The 20076-nt window shown below is 40.2% G+C and overlaps 2 protein-coding genes across 11 annotated transcripts in view; one reads left to right on the top strand and one right to left on the bottom strand.

The window, feature by feature from the left end:
* Positions 1-488: 488 nt before the first annotated feature.
* eps8l3a (EPS8 signaling adaptor L3a) lies at positions 489-8335 on the top strand. Of its 4 annotated transcripts, none has more exons than XM_031865409.1 (20): positions 489-696; positions 1608-1694; positions 1805-1875; positions 1976-2040; positions 2125-2283; positions 2613-2762; positions 2856-2920; positions 3007-3116; positions 3211-3389; positions 3493-3598; positions 3725-3798; positions 3899-3973; positions 4258-4403; positions 5202-5346; positions 5461-5507; positions 5584-5680; positions 5797-5916; positions 6074-6159; positions 6727-6859; positions 6946-8335. In XM_031865409.1, the coding sequence occupies exons 2-20, from the start codon at positions 1630-1632 to the stop codon at positions 6955-6957; spliced, it is 1905 nt and encodes a 634-aa protein (XP_031721269.1). In that variant the 5' UTR covers positions 489-696; positions 1608-1629; the 3' UTR covers positions 6958-8335. The 4 variants fall into 4 exon arrangements, with proteins under 4 accessions (XP_031721269.1, XP_031721184.1, XP_031721096.1 ...); XM_031865324.1 differs by having other exon boundaries at positions 1603-1694; XM_031865236.1 differs by having other exon boundaries at positions 489-1694.
* Positions 7381-20076, bottom strand: part of ampd2a (adenosine monophosphate deaminase 2a) — a 27746-nt gene continuing 15050 nt past the window's right edge. For 5 of the 7 annotated variants that reach the window (XM_031864838.1, XM_031864912.1, XM_031865095.1 and 2 more), the window contains 17 exons: positions 18084-18214; positions 17664-17794; positions 17002-17070; positions 16227-16344; positions 15930-16116; positions 14973-15111; positions 14799-14888; positions 14570-14699; positions 14197-14391; positions 13854-13985; positions 13586-13749; positions 13221-13347; positions 12971-13134; positions 12762-12882; positions 12248-12421; positions 12028-12138; positions 7381-11652 (listed from right to left, as the gene is read on the bottom strand). In XM_031864838.1, coding sequence (XP_031720698.1) covers positions 11437-11652; positions 12028-12138; positions 12248-12421; positions 12762-12882; positions 12971-13134; positions 13221-13347; positions 13586-13749; positions 13854-13985; positions 14197-14391; positions 14570-14699; positions 14799-14888; positions 14973-15111; positions 15930-16116; positions 16227-16344; positions 17002-17070; positions 17664-17794; positions 18084-18214 — 2399 coding nt within the window. In that variant the 3' untranslated portion in view covers positions 7381-11436. The remainder of the gene's footprint in view (positions 11653-12027; positions 12139-12247; positions 12422-12761; positions 12883-12970; positions 13135-13220; positions 13348-13585; positions 13750-13853; positions 13986-14196; positions 14392-14569; positions 14700-14798; positions 14889-14972; positions 15112-15929; positions 16117-16226; positions 16345-17001; positions 17071-17663; positions 17795-18083; positions 18215-20076) is intronic. The other 2 variants (XM_031864671.1, XM_031864756.1) reach the window with 2 other exon arrangements.

Here is a 20076-nt window from a genome sequence, read left to right as displayed (position 1 = left end):
GTAATGCCCTCACATTTACAATATATGAAGAAGTGGTTATTTGGGAAGACACATGGAAGTATTTAAAACTGGATTTTGCATCTAAATAAACCTGACTTCAGTAGATTTTCCTTTACATTTATATAACTAAAGTACAATAAAATGGTAGAGTTACAAAGATATGACACGTTCGGTATAGAAGTGAGTAAGAGTAAATATAAATACTGCATTGCACTTTTTCTCTTCTTTCTCTGTAGGTATTTTAATTCACTGTAGCGTGAACCTGACGAGTTGAAGGCAGTTATCTATGATATGATGCACGCATTGTGTGTTTTTAATGAGGAACAAGAATCAGAGGAGGAGTTGGAGCATTATAGCTCAATACTTGTAATCACACAACATTGTAAGATGGAAAAATAACAAAATGCTGATGGGCCCCAAAATCTATTTATAGAGCTGGAGACCTTTAAGCTTTTCCAGGATGATTTCCTCCATATCTGTTAACCTTTGCTCAGACGGGATGCCACACTAAAGGTCTCACACCCTTATCTGAGTGAACTCGGAATCCCACAGATCACTTTGCTACTGACAGTGGACTTTGTCCTTCTCCTTTATGAGGAAGTCTTGGGTGTTTGTCGTTGACTGAAGTACAGGGTTAAACTATGATTTGTATTTCTTCTAAATAATACAACAGTATTCATCTACCGGATATCAAAGGTAAGAGCTTTTGACTTTGAATCTCCACCATAAACTGGATATGTCTTTGTTATATGTGTATGTGATCTGTACTTGATGCTTGTTACGTGTTCGCATTTCATTTAACACAATTCAAACGAACTCGACATCACCACGATCTTCCTTTTATTCCTTATAGTGAATGCAGGATAACCACCGCTTCACCCGGCTTTATCTTAAATAAGGTGCTGGAAGTATCAAAAAAGCTCAAACTGGTAGAACGGATATCCGCACACTTAAATGCAGAGAACATTAAGATGAACACTTTATTTTTTAGCTTTCGGTCTAAAGGACCTTTTATTACATAGGATTTTGAAAACAGATTTAATTATAAAAAAAATATTTTTGTACTTTTCTGACTTACCGTAGAATGAACTTAACCATTCATTCAGCTTCTGTGTTTGACAAATGTGTTTTATTGTATTGAAAGAGATAATTTACCTTTTTGTTTTTATATACTGTTAACTATTTCTATCTTCACTTGTGTTAGACACAGACAGTCTTTAAAATATACAAAACCCTTGGAATCTTCCAACAGCACCATAAAGATGTCGTCGTTAGGTGGGTCACAGAGCTGTGTTGCTAGGTGACTGTAACTAGTTGATGACTATCAACATCTGTTTTTTTATTTATTGCTAATAATGAAGGTGTTGTTTGAGCAAAGGCTCATTTTGCTTTTGACAGTCGTAAAAGTTGTGTTTTTTTCAATTAAAACTCAACAAAAGTTGAGTTTTTTAAGCTTCTGTTTGCTTTGAATAAACACTGATGGCCGACAAACTTCCCAAAATAAACGAGTTATAGATTTATTTCCGATGTAGGTTGCTGACACAGCTCATACCACTGACATTACAGATTTATGGTGTGTATAACTCATATCATGTATGATAGGGCAGGTGTGTTAGTTCAGTGCTGAACATGTTCAGAAGTAACAGTCCCTTTGGCAACGACACCAGCAGCTGGACAGGATCAATCCAGTCCAAGTATGGCTTTCACAATTTTACGTTGTTGATGTATCAATTGATTGTTTCATTCATTACTTTATTCATCGCAGATGATCAATGTTGTAACTTGCTTGCATTTGTTGTGACAGTGGCTTCTCTATTGATGAGGTGTCATCACAGGTGTCAAGTCTGTCGAGGCCCAGTGCAAAGTCAATTTACTGTAAGTTAACACCCCTGTACTCAACATATTCAGTGGTTACACCTGTGGATGTTCTGTTCATTTTCATGACTAACACTGAGCTCTCGTTTATGATTAACAGTGCAAAGGATGGAGTATGCAGTATCAGTAAACAAGATGATGAACAAATTTCAATACAGAGTGGAGGTATAACATTATCCATACGAATATGACCATTTCTGAATCATGCCATGCTTAATGTTGTGTTTTAATGTCTCTCTGCTGCTGCAGCACTTGTTCACTTGTGGCCTGGATGGGAAGGGCTTGAGAAGCATAGAAGACTGTGTGGAGCGGCTGAAAGTGCTGGACGGGATGGGTCGTGTGTGGGGTCAGAACATGCTGCTGGAGGTACGAGGCGCCAACCTGCTGCTCACAGACATTGAAACCAAGGTAAGCAGCATGTGAGGCCTACAGACAGGTGACAAGTCTGAAATTCTAATCTGATCGTCTCTTCCAGGATGACAATGACTCCACCCAGGGAATAAAGGATCACTGAATAGTTAGACGAGCATGACCAAAGATTATGTTATGTTACATCACGTCACGTTATGTTATTGCCTTCACAGTCAACAGATCTCAACTCAATTGAATACTGAACTTCAACAATACATTTGAACTTGAATATACTTTATGCTGGTTTCTTCTTTAATATAAATGTACAGTATGTGCAGAGGTCTACGACATGGTTTTATGTGTATCAATGTGTTCTGTTTTCTCAGGAGACGCTGGAGTCCATGGCTTTCGACGACATCCTGGAGCTGCAGGCTGTGCTTGACGCTGGAGTGTTTAAATCCCTGCTCACAGTGTCGGTCCGGCTCGGGAGAAAACACAACACCACTGTCTTCATGTTTCAGTGTGAGGATGTCAGGGTGAGGACAAACCCATAGAAATCAATCTAACTGTGACTGTTAAATTAAGTAAATGAGTGAGTTAATGTTTGTTTTTGTTGTTGTTGTTCACAGGCTGACTATGTTCAAAGGGATCTCTCAGGAGCTTTGTCGCGCGGGAGTCATGATTCAAGCATCGGGTAAGAACTTAAAGTCAGTGAGAACAAATACCTGAAAGTTGATTCTTTCATTTTATTCCTCACAATGCCTCTCACACTTTTTGAAGCAGGAATGCAGGACTACTGGCAGGACGTCAGGGAATGAAACACCTTCCTAACGCTGCAAAGTATAATGAACCTGAAGAGCAGATGCCCCCATGGATGGCTCCTGACTATGGTGAGTCAGTGACAGGAGATATATAACTGTTGATATGATTATTAATGATATCGTCAAAATCAACACAAACCTTCCTTCTTCTTTGTCCATACAGAAGATGATGACGTCCCTGAGCGTGAACCGTTTGTGCCTCAGAAGGAGGAGGAGGAGGAGGAGGAGGAGGAGGAGGAGGCCCCCGCTCCCAGAGAGGAGGTGCCATCCCCGCAGCACTCAACCAACGAAGAAGAACCTCTGTCTACCCCACGCCCATACACAGACCTGGACAGGAATGCAGTGAGTGTATAACCTGTGACATAGTTGGTCATTAGTACATTTTAGTAACATTTACAAGAAAAGGAATGTGTAAATGACTTTCTTCTTCTTTCGTTCTTTACAGGATATCTTGAATCATGTTTTAAGTGACATCGAAGTCTTCATGGGAAAAGTAGCTGCAATAGCAGCTAAAAATACAAAGAAAAAGAATAAAAAGAAAAAAGGAAAAGGTAACTTAATGCAGGAAATAAAGGAAGATAATTTGTAAAGGAATATTCTGTTTTAAAATGTGAATTCTATAAAAAAAAAATCCATCAGTTGTGAGTCTTCATTATGTATTTATTTTGGTTCTTTAGCCATGGACGGTATGCCCCCTGCAGCAGAATTTGAAGAGTGTTTCCAAAAGATCAAATTTGGTTTCAACCTTTTGGTATGTGTCCTTAATTTGCAGAGTATCATCACAGTGAATGTTACTCCTGTTCACTCTGAAGTGTACAGTACATGTAACAGTAAAATGTTTCCCTCGACAGGGGGAGCTCAATGGAATGATTAATAATCCCAGCGCTCCTGAATTTGTTCACTCCTTATTCTCCGCATTAGCATTCGTAAGTGACTACATCTCTTAAAATTTAACTTTAACACATATATTGTATGATTTTTAGAATTTATAATCCCTGTTAAAAAGATTTAAAAAAATACACCTAAAACCCTGTTCTCTTGTCTTCTTTTTTGAAAGAATGCATTATGTTATGTGTGATTAGTTCAGCCTTTAACGTGTATTATCTACACCCTTCTTGTAATCCAGTGTGCAGACACCCTCTGTGGCCGTGCACTTGGCCTAATTACATGACTACTGCACAACAAAGTGAGTTGTACTTTTCTTCTACAGGTGACATCTCACTGCGCTGAGGAGCTGCCTCAGAACATCATTGCACCGCTGCTGACGCCTCAGTGTATCCGTCTCCTGAGTGAAGAAGCCTCCACAGAGGAGGACCAGCTGTGGCAGTCTCTAGGAGACGCCTGGAACATCCCCAGGTGAGACACTGGACAGTGTTGGACCAAAATCTAAGCTTCACCTCACTCCACATCTGCAGTGGGGGAAACTTAGTACAAGTACTTTACTTAAGAACAGTTTAGAAGTATTTGTACTTTACTCTAGTGTTTCCATTTTATGCTACTTTATATTGCTGAGGAAAATGTACTTTTCACTGCATTACATTCATTTGGCAGTTAAAGAGATTCAAAAACATACAATAAGAGTGTAACTTACTACTTATTGTTAGATACTAAACCAGTGGTTCCTATTCCTTTGTGTAATTGGGGCCCCATGTCAACATTTCAGATGTCTATGAGTTGTTAGCATTCCCACTAAAGAGAAATTTCCCCTTTAAACTTCTCATTTAAATTAACTGTGCAAGGCCCATTTCAAATAGTAAAGATTTTAGAAAAATCCATAAAGTTAATATTAATTTGTGTAGCAGAACTTGTGACTCTGGAGGACAAACACTGGACTAAACTACCTAACTGGACATAAAGAAGTTAAAATTGGGTTCACTGGCTACTACACTACAATTATGCTTGGGCTAATTGTCTGTGGAATGAGTACTTTTACTTTAAAAGCTATTAGTTTACTGAACTAGGATTTTGAATGCCAGACTTGTACATGTAATATTTCTGACGTTGTTGCATTGGTACTTTTACTTAAGTACTTTTACGTATTTGAGTACTTCTTCAGCCAATGGACTACTGCTTATACACTTAGGGTCTAGTCAAATATATCAGACTGCTGTGTGGAAGGATGATAATCAGTTTTGATTTTGACAATATCACCAGCACCAGATGGCCAGAAGACGACGAGGACATCCCGACATACACTCTGGAGTTCTCTGATGGCTGGCAGCCTCTTGAGGTGACTGCAGCACCTGAACCCAGTGGACCTATGAGAAGGCAGGAGCATCAACAACCTGCACCCAGCCAGGTAAACCTTCACATCAAACATTCAGTACGACACCAGCGCTGATAGACGGCTAGTTTGGAGAGAAGATGGAGAAAGATGAAAAACATAACAAGACCATGTCCTCTTTTTGTGTAGACTTCCACCAAGTGGACACCACCGCTTCTCCCCTCGCGAAAGACACGGTACGCACAAGCACATAAAGTATAACTCAATATCATGTGAATGTTTTACAGTTTTGATGCCCTTTGTGTTTTTCAGCTCACGTGAGTCAAAACTGCGTTGCATGCATGTTATGAATGACTTCATCTCAAGAAACCACAGAGAGCTCACCGTCAGAAAAGGAGAAATAGTTGAGGTGAGTTAGGGACATGAAACAACTGCTCTTTCTGTTCCATCATAGTGGCAAAAGAGAAAACAACATGCACATATTTCTTCAAGACTGCAGCTAGTCTTTTCTTTCTCCATCCACAGCTGCTGGACGTGTCGAAGCAGTGGTGGAAAGTGAGGAACAGGGGAGGGGAGGAGGGCTTTGTCCCCAACAATGTCCTGGAGGCTCATGACAAGCAACATATCGAGGCTGACACACCACAGGTAACTTTAAACCCGCTATTAAAGGAAGCCAAAGTCACTGGGGGATCCTGGGAATGACAGTGAAGGAAAGCAGCAACTTCACTGCCCGAAAACAGTCTCAGGTCACACTTCTTCTCAAACAGTAAAATCACATTGCATTATCATTACATTTTCTCAGCATACTGGAGGTTCTCCTGTCCTCACAAAGAAGACCAAGCCTGCAGAAGTGAAAGCCTGGCTGGAAGACAAGGGCTTTAGTAAAATGTAAGTACATACAGTCATTCAATTTAGTATTGAATTAACGTTTACAATAAAGCTATATTTGACTGATTAATTAAATTTGATAAATAAAACCTAGTCAAATCTATGAGGCGCTGTCTCTCACAAAAAGTATACTCGATTAAACAACCGTAAATATTTATAGCTGTATGTAAATGCATCATTGGAGGTTGAGTCTATGACTGACTTGAACAGAAAGCCTATATTGCAAACTCGAGGTTTGTGGTTAGAAATAAGTAGGCATTTATGATGCAGGTGGGTTTAGTGAAAGACACTATTGAGTTGCATTATGGGAGATGTAGGATCCAGTGTTTGAGGAGCCTTATTAGGGACAAACATGACCTCTTCTGCTTTGAGTTTTACAGTTGATATTACAATTTTGTGGTGCAATACTAAATACTTTGCTGTTTTTTTTTTTTTTCAAATTAACTTCAGTGGCAACTTAAAACAGCTGCACTTAACCAACACACATTTCATTTTTGTTAAGTAGTACCTGTTAGAATGAACCCCAGAAGTGATTATAAACAGATCAATGTTACTTATCTCTTGCAGCACTGTTCGCTGTCTGGGCGGGCTGAGCGGCTCTATGCTGCTGGGGATGACCAGAGAGGAACTGAAGACCGTGTGTCAAGAGGAAGGGGGGCGAGTCTTCTTCCAGTTACAAGCGGTCAAGTCTGCCATGGCTGTAAGTGACTCACACAGTGCAGCTTCATTTGTCTCCACTCTGGTGTAAACAAACCCCTCTGACTCTTTTGTGTTTCAACACTGTAGGTTGCCATTTAAAAAGAGACCAACAAGAGAACATCAGAGGAGAATAAGAAATCATCATGGTCCGAAACAAGTCACCAATGTCACCAAATACTGTGAGCTTTCAGATAATATTAAGCAATTAAAAGTGAGGTTAAGTTTACAGCTTGTTTGGCACAATATAATATCCTCCGAAACCTTGTAGCAAATAATATAAATGTCATTTTGAAATGTATATTAGTCAAGTTGTCATTTAAAAATGTCCTAAAATCAGTTGACAAGTTATTAGATGAAGTGTTAAAGTGCATTTAGACAATGTATCCAGCAATACTATGATTACAGTGTATAGTAAGACATTTAGCAATGTGCCTAAGTTATGTAACACAAAATGGGGAAAGCAAAATGCCTAATATATGTGGTCGTAATATAACCTGTAAATAAAAGTTGTCGGACACAGCGTTTTAGTGAATAAACATGCTTTATTTCATTGTTCAGACATTACACTTGAACCTTATCAGAAGCATCTGCTAAACACTGGCAATCCATTTCAGGCAATAATATGGCTACAGATCAATGGACATAAAATGAGGAAAAAGTCTAAATCCATGTCAGTAAGAGACAAGATTATGTAAAAACAAAGATACTTTATGAGAAAAATATCAGCTGAACAAAGAGAAATATCTCGAGTGTGAGCATCAGAATAGTTTGTTTGGTAATTAATGCACGATGAAGCTAGTAAATAGAAAGAAATCAATGTGAACAATAAATCTGTCCTATTTGAATAACTGGTTGGTTTTTGTGTTGACATCCAAAAACAAAATCACTGTGACTTCTCAGAGAAAACCGTATCTTTAAATGGTCTCAGCCTTTTATCTCTTGTGAATCACTTCTCATGCGCCATTATCTCCAGGGATTAATCGATCAGTTGATCGTCAGAAAAATAATAAGCAACAATTGTGATGATTAAATAAGTAAAAACGACCAATGTACTGGTTCAAGCTTCTCAAATGTGAAATTACATGTGTTGCTTTCTCTTAGTTGTCTATGATGAGTAGTGGACTGTTCAACTGAAATAAACTTGAATACATCATTACACAGAATTTTGATTAACATTTTTTATAGTTTTCTATTTTACAGACAAAACAATAAAAATAATTAATGAATGGAAAAAAAAAAAATAGGGCTGCCCCCTCTTAGTTGATTCGTCGACTAATCAGTCATTTTGGTCTAGTTGACTAACATTTCTTGAGTTGATTAGTCATTTTGCGACGCCTTTTCATGTTAAATAAATTATCTTAAGATACTTATGAGCACTTCTCTGGTAAACAAAAGATTCAAAGTGGTGCTTTTCTCTGATTCTTTGTGGAGAACTCAGGTTTACAGATCTGTCGATTAAATTAAATCAACTAATCAATTAGTTGATAAAATCGTATGACTGTCAGACGACTAAAAAATGTCTTTGGTCGAGGACGGCCCTAGAAAATAATCATTAGTTGTGGTGTGCTGTTGCTAAGGACAACACGGAGCACCAGCATGACAACTATCAGAGATTAATATTCGTGAGGTAGACTAGACTGCACGATGTTGTGAGAGCAGACAAGTGGCTCCGTGGTAAATGTAAAAGACAATATGAAACCATGAAGGGGACACAAATACAGTATAAACAACCAGTTGTAAAGATGAATGAATGGAAAAGGTTTCGGTCAGATTATAATCGTCTCTCAGTGATAAAGCGTCGTCATCAAACACTTATTCCCATAATTACCTCACAAAATGTTGAAAGATATGGCTGCTAAACATTCAAACTAAGAAAGGCCACTAACAGAAGGAAGCTGCAATACTTGAACATAATTATCCTTTGTGCTTCCGCCTATGGAATGATGCTATTGGAGATCAATGGTTGCAATGAGTCTTTGCAACCAAAAATCCCCCAATCAGAAAAAGCTAACTCTATTGAAGTGACATAAAAATGAGGGGTAGTTTTTATGTGTGTGTGCGTGTGTAGGTTGGTGTTGGAATGGGTATCTGTCATGTAGCTACTGAACAATAATGAATAATGAACTGAGAATGATCAGGAATAAAAAACAAAGTGTGAAGAAGCGACTGTAAAATAATAACAGACGGGACAGACATTCAAAGATTGTGTCTGATTAAGAAATGAAAAAGACTAACAACAATAAAGCCGTATTAAAAAACTATTTTCATGACATAATGTGAATTCACAATGATCAACGGCAACAACACTAAGTGCTGAACCTTGACATCAATATAGTGTGAATATAAAATTTCTTATCTCTATATCCCCCTTAAAAAAATACACTTTATACATGAAATCCAACAAACACGCACATCTCACCATGTTCAGCGCACAACTCGGGTGCAACCCTTGAACACACAGCTGCTGTATTGTTGCTGAACAAAATGCAGGTTCTCATCTTTCACCCTAATCATCTATAAAGCAAAACATGTAGAGATACTGATGCTGGTTATTCAAATAACAAGGCTGACATTTTCAGATTCAAATATTACTCAACAGCAGCATCTAGGTTTGAGAAGAATGCTCACAGTTTGATGGGACGTTGGACCGTGTCCAGCGGCAGGTAGAGCGGTGTGATAACGTGAAGATGGGGGTGCTGTTCAATACAATATGTGATCCCAGCTTTGATCACATTTGGGGGCGGGTTTAAAACAGAAGAAATGCTACAAGAACCAGGCAACATTCTTAACCATGTCCCAGCATGGTTTGCTCCTTTCCACATGGTGAACAACGCTGAATTTAAATCTGTTTACTGCAAACACACTTTTGACTCGAAAAGCTGGTAGGCAGCCCTGAATTAGTCAAGATGCTTTACATTACAGCTCGCTGTAAACAACTCATTATTTCCTGCCATCCATTACTCATGCAGCCATGCGCAACAAAAAACAAAAAAACACTCGCTGAGTACTACAAACAAGTCAATTTTTCATGTCAAACGAAGGCCATGGTAAAAAGCTATTTTACACCGAGCATGCAGCTAGGTGGTTTCAGTTCCGTCGGTGTGGATATTACAACAGCATAGAGGCCTACTGTCCATGACTGGGGAAAACATTATGCAATCCAGGTGACCAGAACTGGGCAAAGCTAAAAATGAAAAGGCACGGTGACGTTTTGGCTTAGTGCATATGTACAGTGCACTGCATGCAAAGGGGGAAACAAATCCATGACTTTCTAGTTTGTCCATAAGGAATGAATGAAATCAGGGACAAAAGGAGGAAAGCTAAGGTCCATATATTCATAGACATCGTGAGGTAACTTTAAGAGTTACTCTTAGACGATGCTGAATCCATCAAACTTATTTGTGCTGTGGTTCCAATCTATTATGCCCATTCCCCCTTTTACCTTTTATATCTTCTACATCGGAAGTTGGTAGAAATACACCATAAAACAAAGATGATTTCCAACATTTACTGGATTCATTTGTAGCTAAAGACGACTGTTTGCTTCGTGGAATGTCTGCAGTCGACCACCAGGACGTCTGCTTCTAGTACTGACTCGAGGGACTTTCTCCCTTAGTTGTCACTTTCTGAGCTCATTAAAATCACGGAACAATGATTCTTTGTGTGCATTTGGCAAATAAATGATCTGAAACTAAGCACAATGCATGGCTGATATCCAGAACTGCAGCATTCAGACAGAAGCTACATTCTCTTCTCTCTGATTCAGTTACTGTACATCTTCGAGCTTTGCGCAACCGTGAAGTAGCTTAAAACATGAAACCTGTCAAAGTTTGTTTTGTGCTTCCAACCCTGACCTGTATTATTTCAATAAAACCACATCCGTAATGCTTCACTATACGGTTGTATAATAAAGATGATCGATGCACTGGGTTCAGTTAAGTAGCATGACTGTATAGTGGAAGATAAGAAACGTTCAGAGCAGGTTTGCAGCAAAGAGAGTTTAAATGTGCTGGTTGTCAGTGTTTCTGTAGTACACAGATCCTAAAGAGATACTACATGCTATGTAATGTGTCAGGTGAAATACAACATGTCGCTCACAGGGATCATCTGATAGCTTTTGGAAGGACAGGCTGGTCATGGACTAAGAAATAAAGACAACATTGCTCTAAAGCGTCTCTGGCGAGTGTTTCTCTGCTTTTCATTCACAAGAATCACTGGTGGTGGTCTTCTCTGCTAACCTTCCTTACGCTGACTGAGACTGAACATGCCACGAAGAAAAGCAGAAACAAAGGTTTGGGAAAACACTGACTATGTAGTTGGAACTTTAATGATATGGGGTTAAAGTCCTTTCCTGAAACCTAAAAATGATTCAAACACAAGAAAAGGAAGAATGTAGAAGCTGACGTGCTCTGGAAAGCTCTGTATCCTTGGCTTTTGGGGAGCTGTGTAGCTGTGTGTGCGGCATACTTCTATAGTGATGGTTGGTGGTGAATTACTCTCACACCACGCCTCTTCAGTGTCATGCTGGGTGGACCACAGGGTTGAGGGTTCACAGGACAAGTCCTGGATATTGCGACTTCAGCGTTGTTCCGGGAGAGGGCCCATCGACAGAGAGTCCTCCTCATTGATGGTGTCCAGCTCTTCAGTGCACACTGCGTGAGTGATGAGCTGAAGCTCCTCGGAGAGCGTCTCGCTGCGGTACGCCACGCGGATGTCAGGGACGTTGGTACGACGGATGTCGTTGCTCGTAGGACCCTCCTTAGAATAATTGGGGCCCAGCCAGTAGCTTTTGGCCTGGAATTAAGAGAAGCTACATGAGGTGGAAGCTCAGATACTAGTAAAACACAGAAAGACATTCCCTCTTTATGTTTTCTGAAGCAAACCACCTCATCTGCCCTTCATATGGGTTTCACCGTCTTGTTTATAAATAGGGAGGACCAACAATTAGAAACATCTCTTATTATAATGTCGTCTAGTAGAACACCACATCTAACAAAACATGTAATTGATGCATTTCTGTCGGGGTAACCAAAAACTGAACATTTTAAACTTCATAATAGGATGAGTTAATGGCAGAGCGGTTGTATTGAATTGCATTAGATTGTAATAAAGTGAGAGTATGCCACCTGTTTAAATACACAAAATGAGAAGAGTTACAAACTAGCTTACCTTGTGTGAAAACCCACTCATTAGGACGCTGTTTCTTGCCAGCTCACACATGTCACAGGAACTTAGTTTCCACACCTGAGTAGCGATGCTGTACTCCTCCATCAGAGGCTCCTGGATCCGGAAAAACACACAGAGCCTCTTCACTTCTGACCATCGTTTTACATGGTCTACCTTAAATGGAGGGCATGTGTACAGTCAGACAAACGTCCTTCACGCTGACCTTGGTGAAGTGGAACTGAAGAGGATCATCAGTGGACAGAGAGATCATGAGGCCTCTGGACAGGTACTCTGGCAGAGGGTTGCGATGGTAACTGAGAAACAGGCTGTTGTTACTCAGTGGGGACATGGCGATGCCAATCTGAGCCAGGTAGTAAAGATATTGCAGCACCGGGGCCTGATGGTTATCAAATAGAGAGAGAGCATGAGAGACAAATGTAATCTTAAATCTATATGCACAGTATGTACGGCCGTGCTGTACCCAATCGTTTGTGTATATCTCTTTGTGCTTCCCAAATTATATTGCAGTCCAATTCAATAGTTTAAATAATTTAATTACGCTTTCTGATGCCATCAGGTTTGCAAGAAGGGGAAATTCAACAAAGATGAAATCTTTAAGCAAGCTTTCCAAATTAGTTTTAGAACACAGCTAGCCCTTATAAGAACAATGTTATTTCAATATGGTCAAACTAAACATAGCGGTCTTTTAGAAGCAGTCCAGGATGACCTCTCCTGACCTTTCTGAGCAGCAGTCCATGGGAGATGTTCTCCGACAACATGAAACCTGACACCAGGTGGTGGATCGGCCCCGCCTCCCCACAGTGAGGTCGCAGCACAAACATGCGAAAGCCTCTCTGCCTGTGTCAGTCAAATATATTTACAAAAACAACATTAAAACTTAATTCTTGTTTCTTGTGTGTTATAAACGATTCCAGCTGGGCCATACCTTCGCAGGTGGTTGAGCACAGTCATGTTGGCATAGGTGTAGTAGAGGTAGTAGGAGTAAGGTGGGTTGTCTTCTTCTGTCCAGTTTTCTGGCAGCGGACTGTCAAGATTGAAGATGTGTTGCTCAGGTTTAGACTCATCGTCCACGCTGTCAAAGCCCACCACCTGTGGACACACGTGCAACAAACATGATAGAAACAAACGGCAGAATCATCAGGATAGCTTTGGATTTCTTGTGAAGTGATACTCACATGCTCCAGGAAGAGATGCAGCTCAGGGTGACTGCGCGGGTTGATCGTGACTTCAAACAGAGGCATGAAGATATTCTCCAACATCTCCTGGAAATTTGCCAGCTTCTTCTTTGTTCGGTAAACATCACTGGAGAGGTAGTGAGTGAAGACCAATACATTTCAAATATAGGTTTAATTGTAGAGGCCAGAGGAGGTAACAATGTCTGCACTAGTTGAGGAGCATCTAGTCTCTCATACAAGGACATAACCTCAGAAATTAGACCAATTCATTCCTTTTGGTTCGTGCTCTCATTACAACCACATTTTTGACCACCCCTGACAACAGTACAGCTTCAAGGAAAAAGCAAAGTGGATGGAGTACTTACAAAAGACGGGGCACCTGGATAAGCCAGCGCACATTATCAGAGTACACGCGATGTTTGAGGGCCCACTGAGCCAGCTTCTCCCATTCGTCCCTGGAGCGACCGTAGATGGACAGGCGTAGCTCAGAGTTCTGGTACTTACTCTCCTCCAGGTCAAACATCACCTCCTGGACAAATAGTGACAGGAGATATCAATGCATCAGTTTGTGTATGTATTGATAAAATGTTTGAATGAGGTACATAAATACTTTACATATGAATTACTTCACACCTTGACTATGTGTGCAAAGTATTTTCCTTCAATGCAGTTGTCAGTCTTGATGAAGATCTCTCTCAGGATGGATTCTCCAATGGGGTTGTATTTGGCGTTGAACTTGTCAAACCGATGGAACGTGTTACGGTCCTGATAAGTGAACCACAACCTGTCAAACCTCATTTCTATCTCTATCAAATGTATTACACAGTATTCCTTTGTACACAGTCCGTCAGCAATATTTAGCATAACTTTAGTTAGATACAGCTGCTCCCATTACTGTTTTTCTTTCTTTATTATATGGCACAGGACCATGATCACATGGTATGGAGCACAAACAGAACACACAATAATGTCTCACCGCGTGCATGTCGAGAGTGTCTACACTCAGGTCAAAGGCCGTCAAGTTCATGCTCTCAAACACCTGCTTGAGGGTCTGACCACGGCCACGCTCAATGTGAACGATCTCCTCTGGGTTTATCTTCATGGATCTCTTGATGAATCGCAGCAGATGCTTCTGATTCATGCAGGATGACGCATGTATGTGTGTGTCCACCTGTAGTTAGGGCAGAGCAGAATATGTGAGAGGCAGATATGACCTTTGATCTTAGCCTTAAGTTCAGTCCTTGTCTAGTTGAAGTCACATTTCTGTAGCTTGAGAATGTTGTCAACTACCAACAATCACTGGATGATATCAAAATAGTAGCGATAGATTGACTGTGGTTGGCTCTTGCCTTTCGTATGTTGTAGAAGTCTCTATGTGGAACTTTCTTCTGCGCTGCCAGCTCCTTCATCTCATTCAGCAGGATGTGCATCTGGAACTTAGAGCTCAGGTACTGCAGGCGGCGGTAGCAGAAAGACTTCCTGTTGACACCATACAGAGGAAACACAGGGATATTTCATTTAAAATAAACACACCATTTTAACATTGACATTTGTAGAATGATTGTATCAAACACTCACACTGGGCCGTTGATAATGAGGGCCATCATAACATTCATGTCTTCAATATACTCCGTCAGGTCAGGATAGGGCAGGTCCAGTTCTGTGCTTCTGGAAAGGAGAACAGTATAAAAGTAACACAAACACACAACCTTTTTTTTTCTAATTAACTTGTTGTCAGGGACAAAGACATACTTGTCCATGTTGGTTTTCTTGTTGTAGACGTGGACGAGTCCACTTATCATCTTGCAACCATATCCTGTGTCTGCCGGCATATTCTTGGGGTCCATGTCATAGGGGTGTGTCTTTGAGACAGGTGGGTGAACGGGGGCATCTGGGAAAAACAGTCATATAAACAATGACTTGGTAACTGCTCAGATAAATGAGACACAGTGTGGGAGTTTGTATTACATAGGGGTCCTGAGCGACTACTGTGTTTTCATTTAAGAATCACAACTAAATTTGAATTTGAGAAAATTTTAAAACAGCTGTTGAGGGAGTGTGTCTTGTTTCTTAATTGTGTTGCCCACAAGTTTAGGGTGTTAAGGGGGAGATTATCTTAGCAAGTTCTTCACTTTCTTTCTGGCATTTCCTAGCTGTCACTATGTCAATATACATAATGCACTATATACCCAGGTATGAGTTGCCTGCCTCACCTTAAAGACTGTCAAGCTTTTTCAAGCTTGAACACGCCCATTAGTTATGGTCCTGGAAAACCTCTTTAGACAAAACGTGGGATGTTACCTTAGCCCTAGTTATATCATGAGACAAGCTTGCAGAGAGCTGAAACACTTTGCTAATAAGTAACTATTGTCTTCATAAAGAGGGAAACCGTGAAGAGTAGAAAGACTACAGTCCACTGGAAAGATACTCAACTGTTTGGTTCATAGGAGCAAATGCTGCATTTGGAACTTTGCCCCTGATTTAAATTACTTTATTTTGTCTGACTAGCCATCCAAAAGGCAAAGATATTCAGTTTTCTATCATACAAGACAAAGAAAAGCAGAAAATCCTGAATCCTGATTATTTCTTTGTCGATTGACTGATCAAATATTCTTTACGATACAATGGTCATCTCTGTGAAATTCAACAAAACACTCATGGCTATTTCTAACTGCAATAGAATATGTTTGGTGTGTGTGCATGAGATACCAGCATCTACAGGGGTCTCTGCTATATCGTCATAGTCTGTCAGATCCAGAGGCTTCATCCCGAGGTCCTGCAGGGCATGAGCTGTGGTCTTACAAAAGGATTGCATGGATCGCTTTATGTACTTCTCCCGTATGAATAATGCCTTCACCACACACTTTGCAGCATCAACCAGGTCAACGAATGGCACCTGGGAAGATATCAATTCACAGCAATGAAAATGGGATTACCTTCCAAGAGTTTAAGTTTAATTGCTGATAAAAACACATAAAAAAAAATCACTTGAAAAAAGCTCCTCACCCCACACTTTTCCTCCCCAGATATTGACACCCGCTGGTATTCTCTCTCCAGTGGCAATGCCCTTTCCCTAAAGCCATCATCAACATCATCAGTGTCCCAACTCGACTCCGTCAATAACCTGCAAGGATTCGGACAGTAAGAAGGAGAGTTTAAAACAAGAGAAAGGTAGGCAAAAGCATACCAGATGTAGAGAAGATGTAGAGATGGAGAATATGTGGATATAAGCAGCAGCAGAAAAGTAAATGATGGAGAAGATAATCCGATGTTATAGAATGTATACATTTGCAATGGCAGCATTAGTGCAGTTTATTTTGAAACAATAATTAACCTACAGAGCTGCCAAGCGAGCACACTGTAAGATTTCTCAGGGTTCACAGAACATTTAATTATCAAGTAAACAGGGGAAGTCAAATCAAGATCAATAGAAAATGCACATACAGAGTATAGACTTTCAAACTTGAGAGACTTGCTGTCTTTAGAGAGAGTAGAAAGCAAAAAGTAAGGTACGGATTCGTACATCTAGTCACCAGCAGGGGGAAGAAGTGATCCATCCCAATATTCTGATAATCTGTCAGTGGTTCTGGAGAAAAGCACTTTCAACCAAGAATTCCTAAATACTTTTAGACTAGACAGCAATAGGTTTATAGTAATTATAAATAATAAAAAATTCAGGCAAGTAGTTGCCATGCACATTTCTAAGAATACAAGCCAAATAGAGATGAATTGAAAGAAAATCACTACACAGACCATACATACTGAAGCAGATCTCACTCACTCTAGGTCTGCAGCACTGTCGATTTTCATGAAGTCCTGTTTGGCACGGAGCAAAATCTCTGGCTCAAGCCTTGGGGTGATATGCAGCGGCGCAGGATAGCGTGGGCAAGGCAGGGGCAGATTGGCATCAGAGGTAGTGAGAAGAAATGAAGCACACAAAGGCAGAGAGACCAGATATATGCACACACAATCAAACAAGCTCTCTCTCACACACATATACACTTACATATATACATATATACATACAAAGCATAAGGTATTAAGTGATCCAGGGGATTGGCACCAACAGAATAATATCATAAGTTAGTAGTTGTACACCCTGATTGGTAAACAGAGGCTTGCAGGTTGCACGATCGGCTTATCGGTGCAGATAGCTTCAACCCCAGCAACCGAGACAGAACCCACCTCCTCGTAAAAGTTTTGCATAGAAGAAGATTGAAGAAGACCAGAACAGGAGCAATGTGCTGGCTAGCCCTGTTAGCCGATTGCTGAGGTTAGTTAGCCCACAAACTGGCATGTTGGAAGCTGATAAGCATGTGTGCAATGGGGGAAAGCAAGACTGTGTGTAAAATGTGGGGGAGTGGGAGAGCTCTGTCTGTCAGAGATTATGTTAATTGTTTATTTAACTGGCTTTGTGTGTGCAGTGTGTTTGCATTTCCTCACTTAATGTCTTGGCTGATTTGCCTCTCCAGGCGGTGCCGTCGCTCTTCCAGCTGTTCGATGGGGCTGTCCTCCGGAAACTCATACGGTGCGCTTCGCATCTCACTCTCTGCCATGCTGCGTGTGAACAGCTCCTTTGTGCAAACACATGTTATATGGTGTCATAAAACAGGAAAACAGGTCCACTTCCATGCACCTGTGGAGATATGGAGGACTCTGGGGCTCACACAACCCCCCCCCCCCTGCTATATTTACCTTCAAATAAAGCCATAAAAAGCCAAGGCATATATTGAACAAACAAATACCAGTAACAGCTAATTCAAATATCTGAATGGCTGGAAAGCTGGTGCATGGATGCTAAGATTATTTAGCTTAGCTGTACTTAAAAGCTCTCATGTAGTTAGTGTGGATTTGAATTATTACCTCAGCAATCTCTTTGTATTTTTCGTCCATGGATGTTCGCAGGTCGATTGGGTAGTGTGTGAGAGAAACAGGCGTCCCTGGAAGTGATCTCTGGGGCTTGAGGGGCTTGGGCCCAGATGCACCACACAGGTCTGTAAGCAGACAGAGACAGAGTTCGTCATTTGTAAAAAATAAAATAATAAATAATAATTCGAGCAGTAATCCAAGAACATTTCTCTGTAATCTATGCACATTTTCTTAGCTATGTAAAATGTCAGCAAAATAAAAATTATACTGTCTACTGAATAGTATAGACTATAGAGCTAGGTTTAATTTTCTGCATCTGGAGACACACAATGCAATTCAGACAATCCATCTTGAACTCATCCTTTTAGTGTTGCGTTGGAAAGATGATATTTAACAACGTTGTCTCTTTTCTGCTGAGTAACGTGGCGACATGCTTAGGTAAGGAAGAGTCAGTAAAGTCACTGTACCTTCAGTGGACAAAAGTACACTTTCCACCTCTGTATGAAGCATATTGTCTGTGGGGAAGAGCCATATCAATTTTACCTGGTACATACAGGCTTTCAAAATACTATGTGTTATGTGTGCTTATGCAAAGGAGTCATTGTTAGATTGATAAGGCCTGTACTTTACCATGTAAATGTTTGTTATTGAAAAAGCTTTGACGGAAAAGGATTTTCAATCCACAGGACCCCTCTCCGAACACAGACACACATATAACTTGGACTCTTCACAGTGTTCAATTACTCATAGCATACAGAGTCACAATCAGCTTTGTTGGCCATGTATGCGTACGCATACAGGGAATTTGACTCTGGTTTTTACATTGCTCTCAACGTACATACACAGAAATTACAAATTTGCCAACTGCATCCAACATCATGTGAGAAGCAATTGACAGAACTCGGTGAGGTTCAGATACAAAAAATGTAAAATAGAGACAGTACCGTCCCAGACAAAAATAAACAATAATTTACACTTGGTTTACCAAAGATTGGAACGCATGGTGGTTTGAGTGGGGAGTTGACTCAGACTATGTGCACACTACAGCTTAGACTCGTTCAATATAACTTCACATTCATTTAATTAAAAACGATAGACTTTGGACAAACAGCGAATACAAACTACCGCTGTTATCAATTAATTTTATGTAGAACTAGAAAATCAGTCACTTCAATCACTTACATCTTCCACCAGTTACTACAGTAGTTGCTGTTACACATAACTCATCTCACAAGACGCAAAACAAAAGACAGCCTAACAATAGTTTTCAAGATTGAGCAATCTTTGGCCAAGAGAACTTCCATTGTTTCCTTCCTTCAGCTACATGGACACATTAGCCCATTAGAATCTGCACCAAAGACATCAAACCCAAAGAACCACAGTTTAAAAGAGAACCATAGTTATGTGCACACACAGTAACTCACTCACTCATAACAAGTCTGTGACTTTAGGAGTGGTGTGTTCACTCTCCTCTATAATTGGTGGCATTGTCGGTACTGTGTCTGGCCTGGGACAATTAGCTGTTGCCATCTGCTGTCTGCCTCCAAGGCCGTGAAGTCAGGAATGGACAGAGTACCTCTCCACAGTATACTATAGTAGCATGACATAGTCAAACATTTCAATGTGGCACATAGAAGTTTTACAGGATGTGAGTTACAGCTTTGATACGATAAGATTCGCAATCGTACGCTCAAGGGCAACATGCAATATTATAGCCCAACCAATACTGTATTTTTGAGGTAGATATGATAGTTTTAAAAAAATAAACATTTTCGAAAAGGATGCCTAAATTAGTTTTTTAAAGAAATGCGACCACAATATGTACTGAGTAGACCGTTTAAATATAAACTTTGGCAACACTTTCTAAATTAACTCTGTTATATCTTTGTCATATCTGTACTGAAATTGCTTTCTTGCTACCAACATAATGGCCAACAAATATTTCTGAGATAAACTAATATCAGCCTGGCCAATTTATCAGTCTACA

This window comes from Anarrhichthys ocellatus, unplaced genomic scaffold (assembly GCF_004355925.1).
Source record: "Anarrhichthys ocellatus isolate YVR2014 unplaced genomic scaffold, GSC_Weel_1.0 scaffold1, whole genome shotgun sequence".
In the NCBI taxonomy this organism is placed as follows: Eukaryota; Metazoa; Chordata; class Actinopteri; order Perciformes; family Anarhichadidae; genus Anarrhichthys; species Anarrhichthys ocellatus.
Note: the sequence above shows the minus strand (reverse complement) of the source record. Positions and strands in the feature narration are given on the sequence as shown.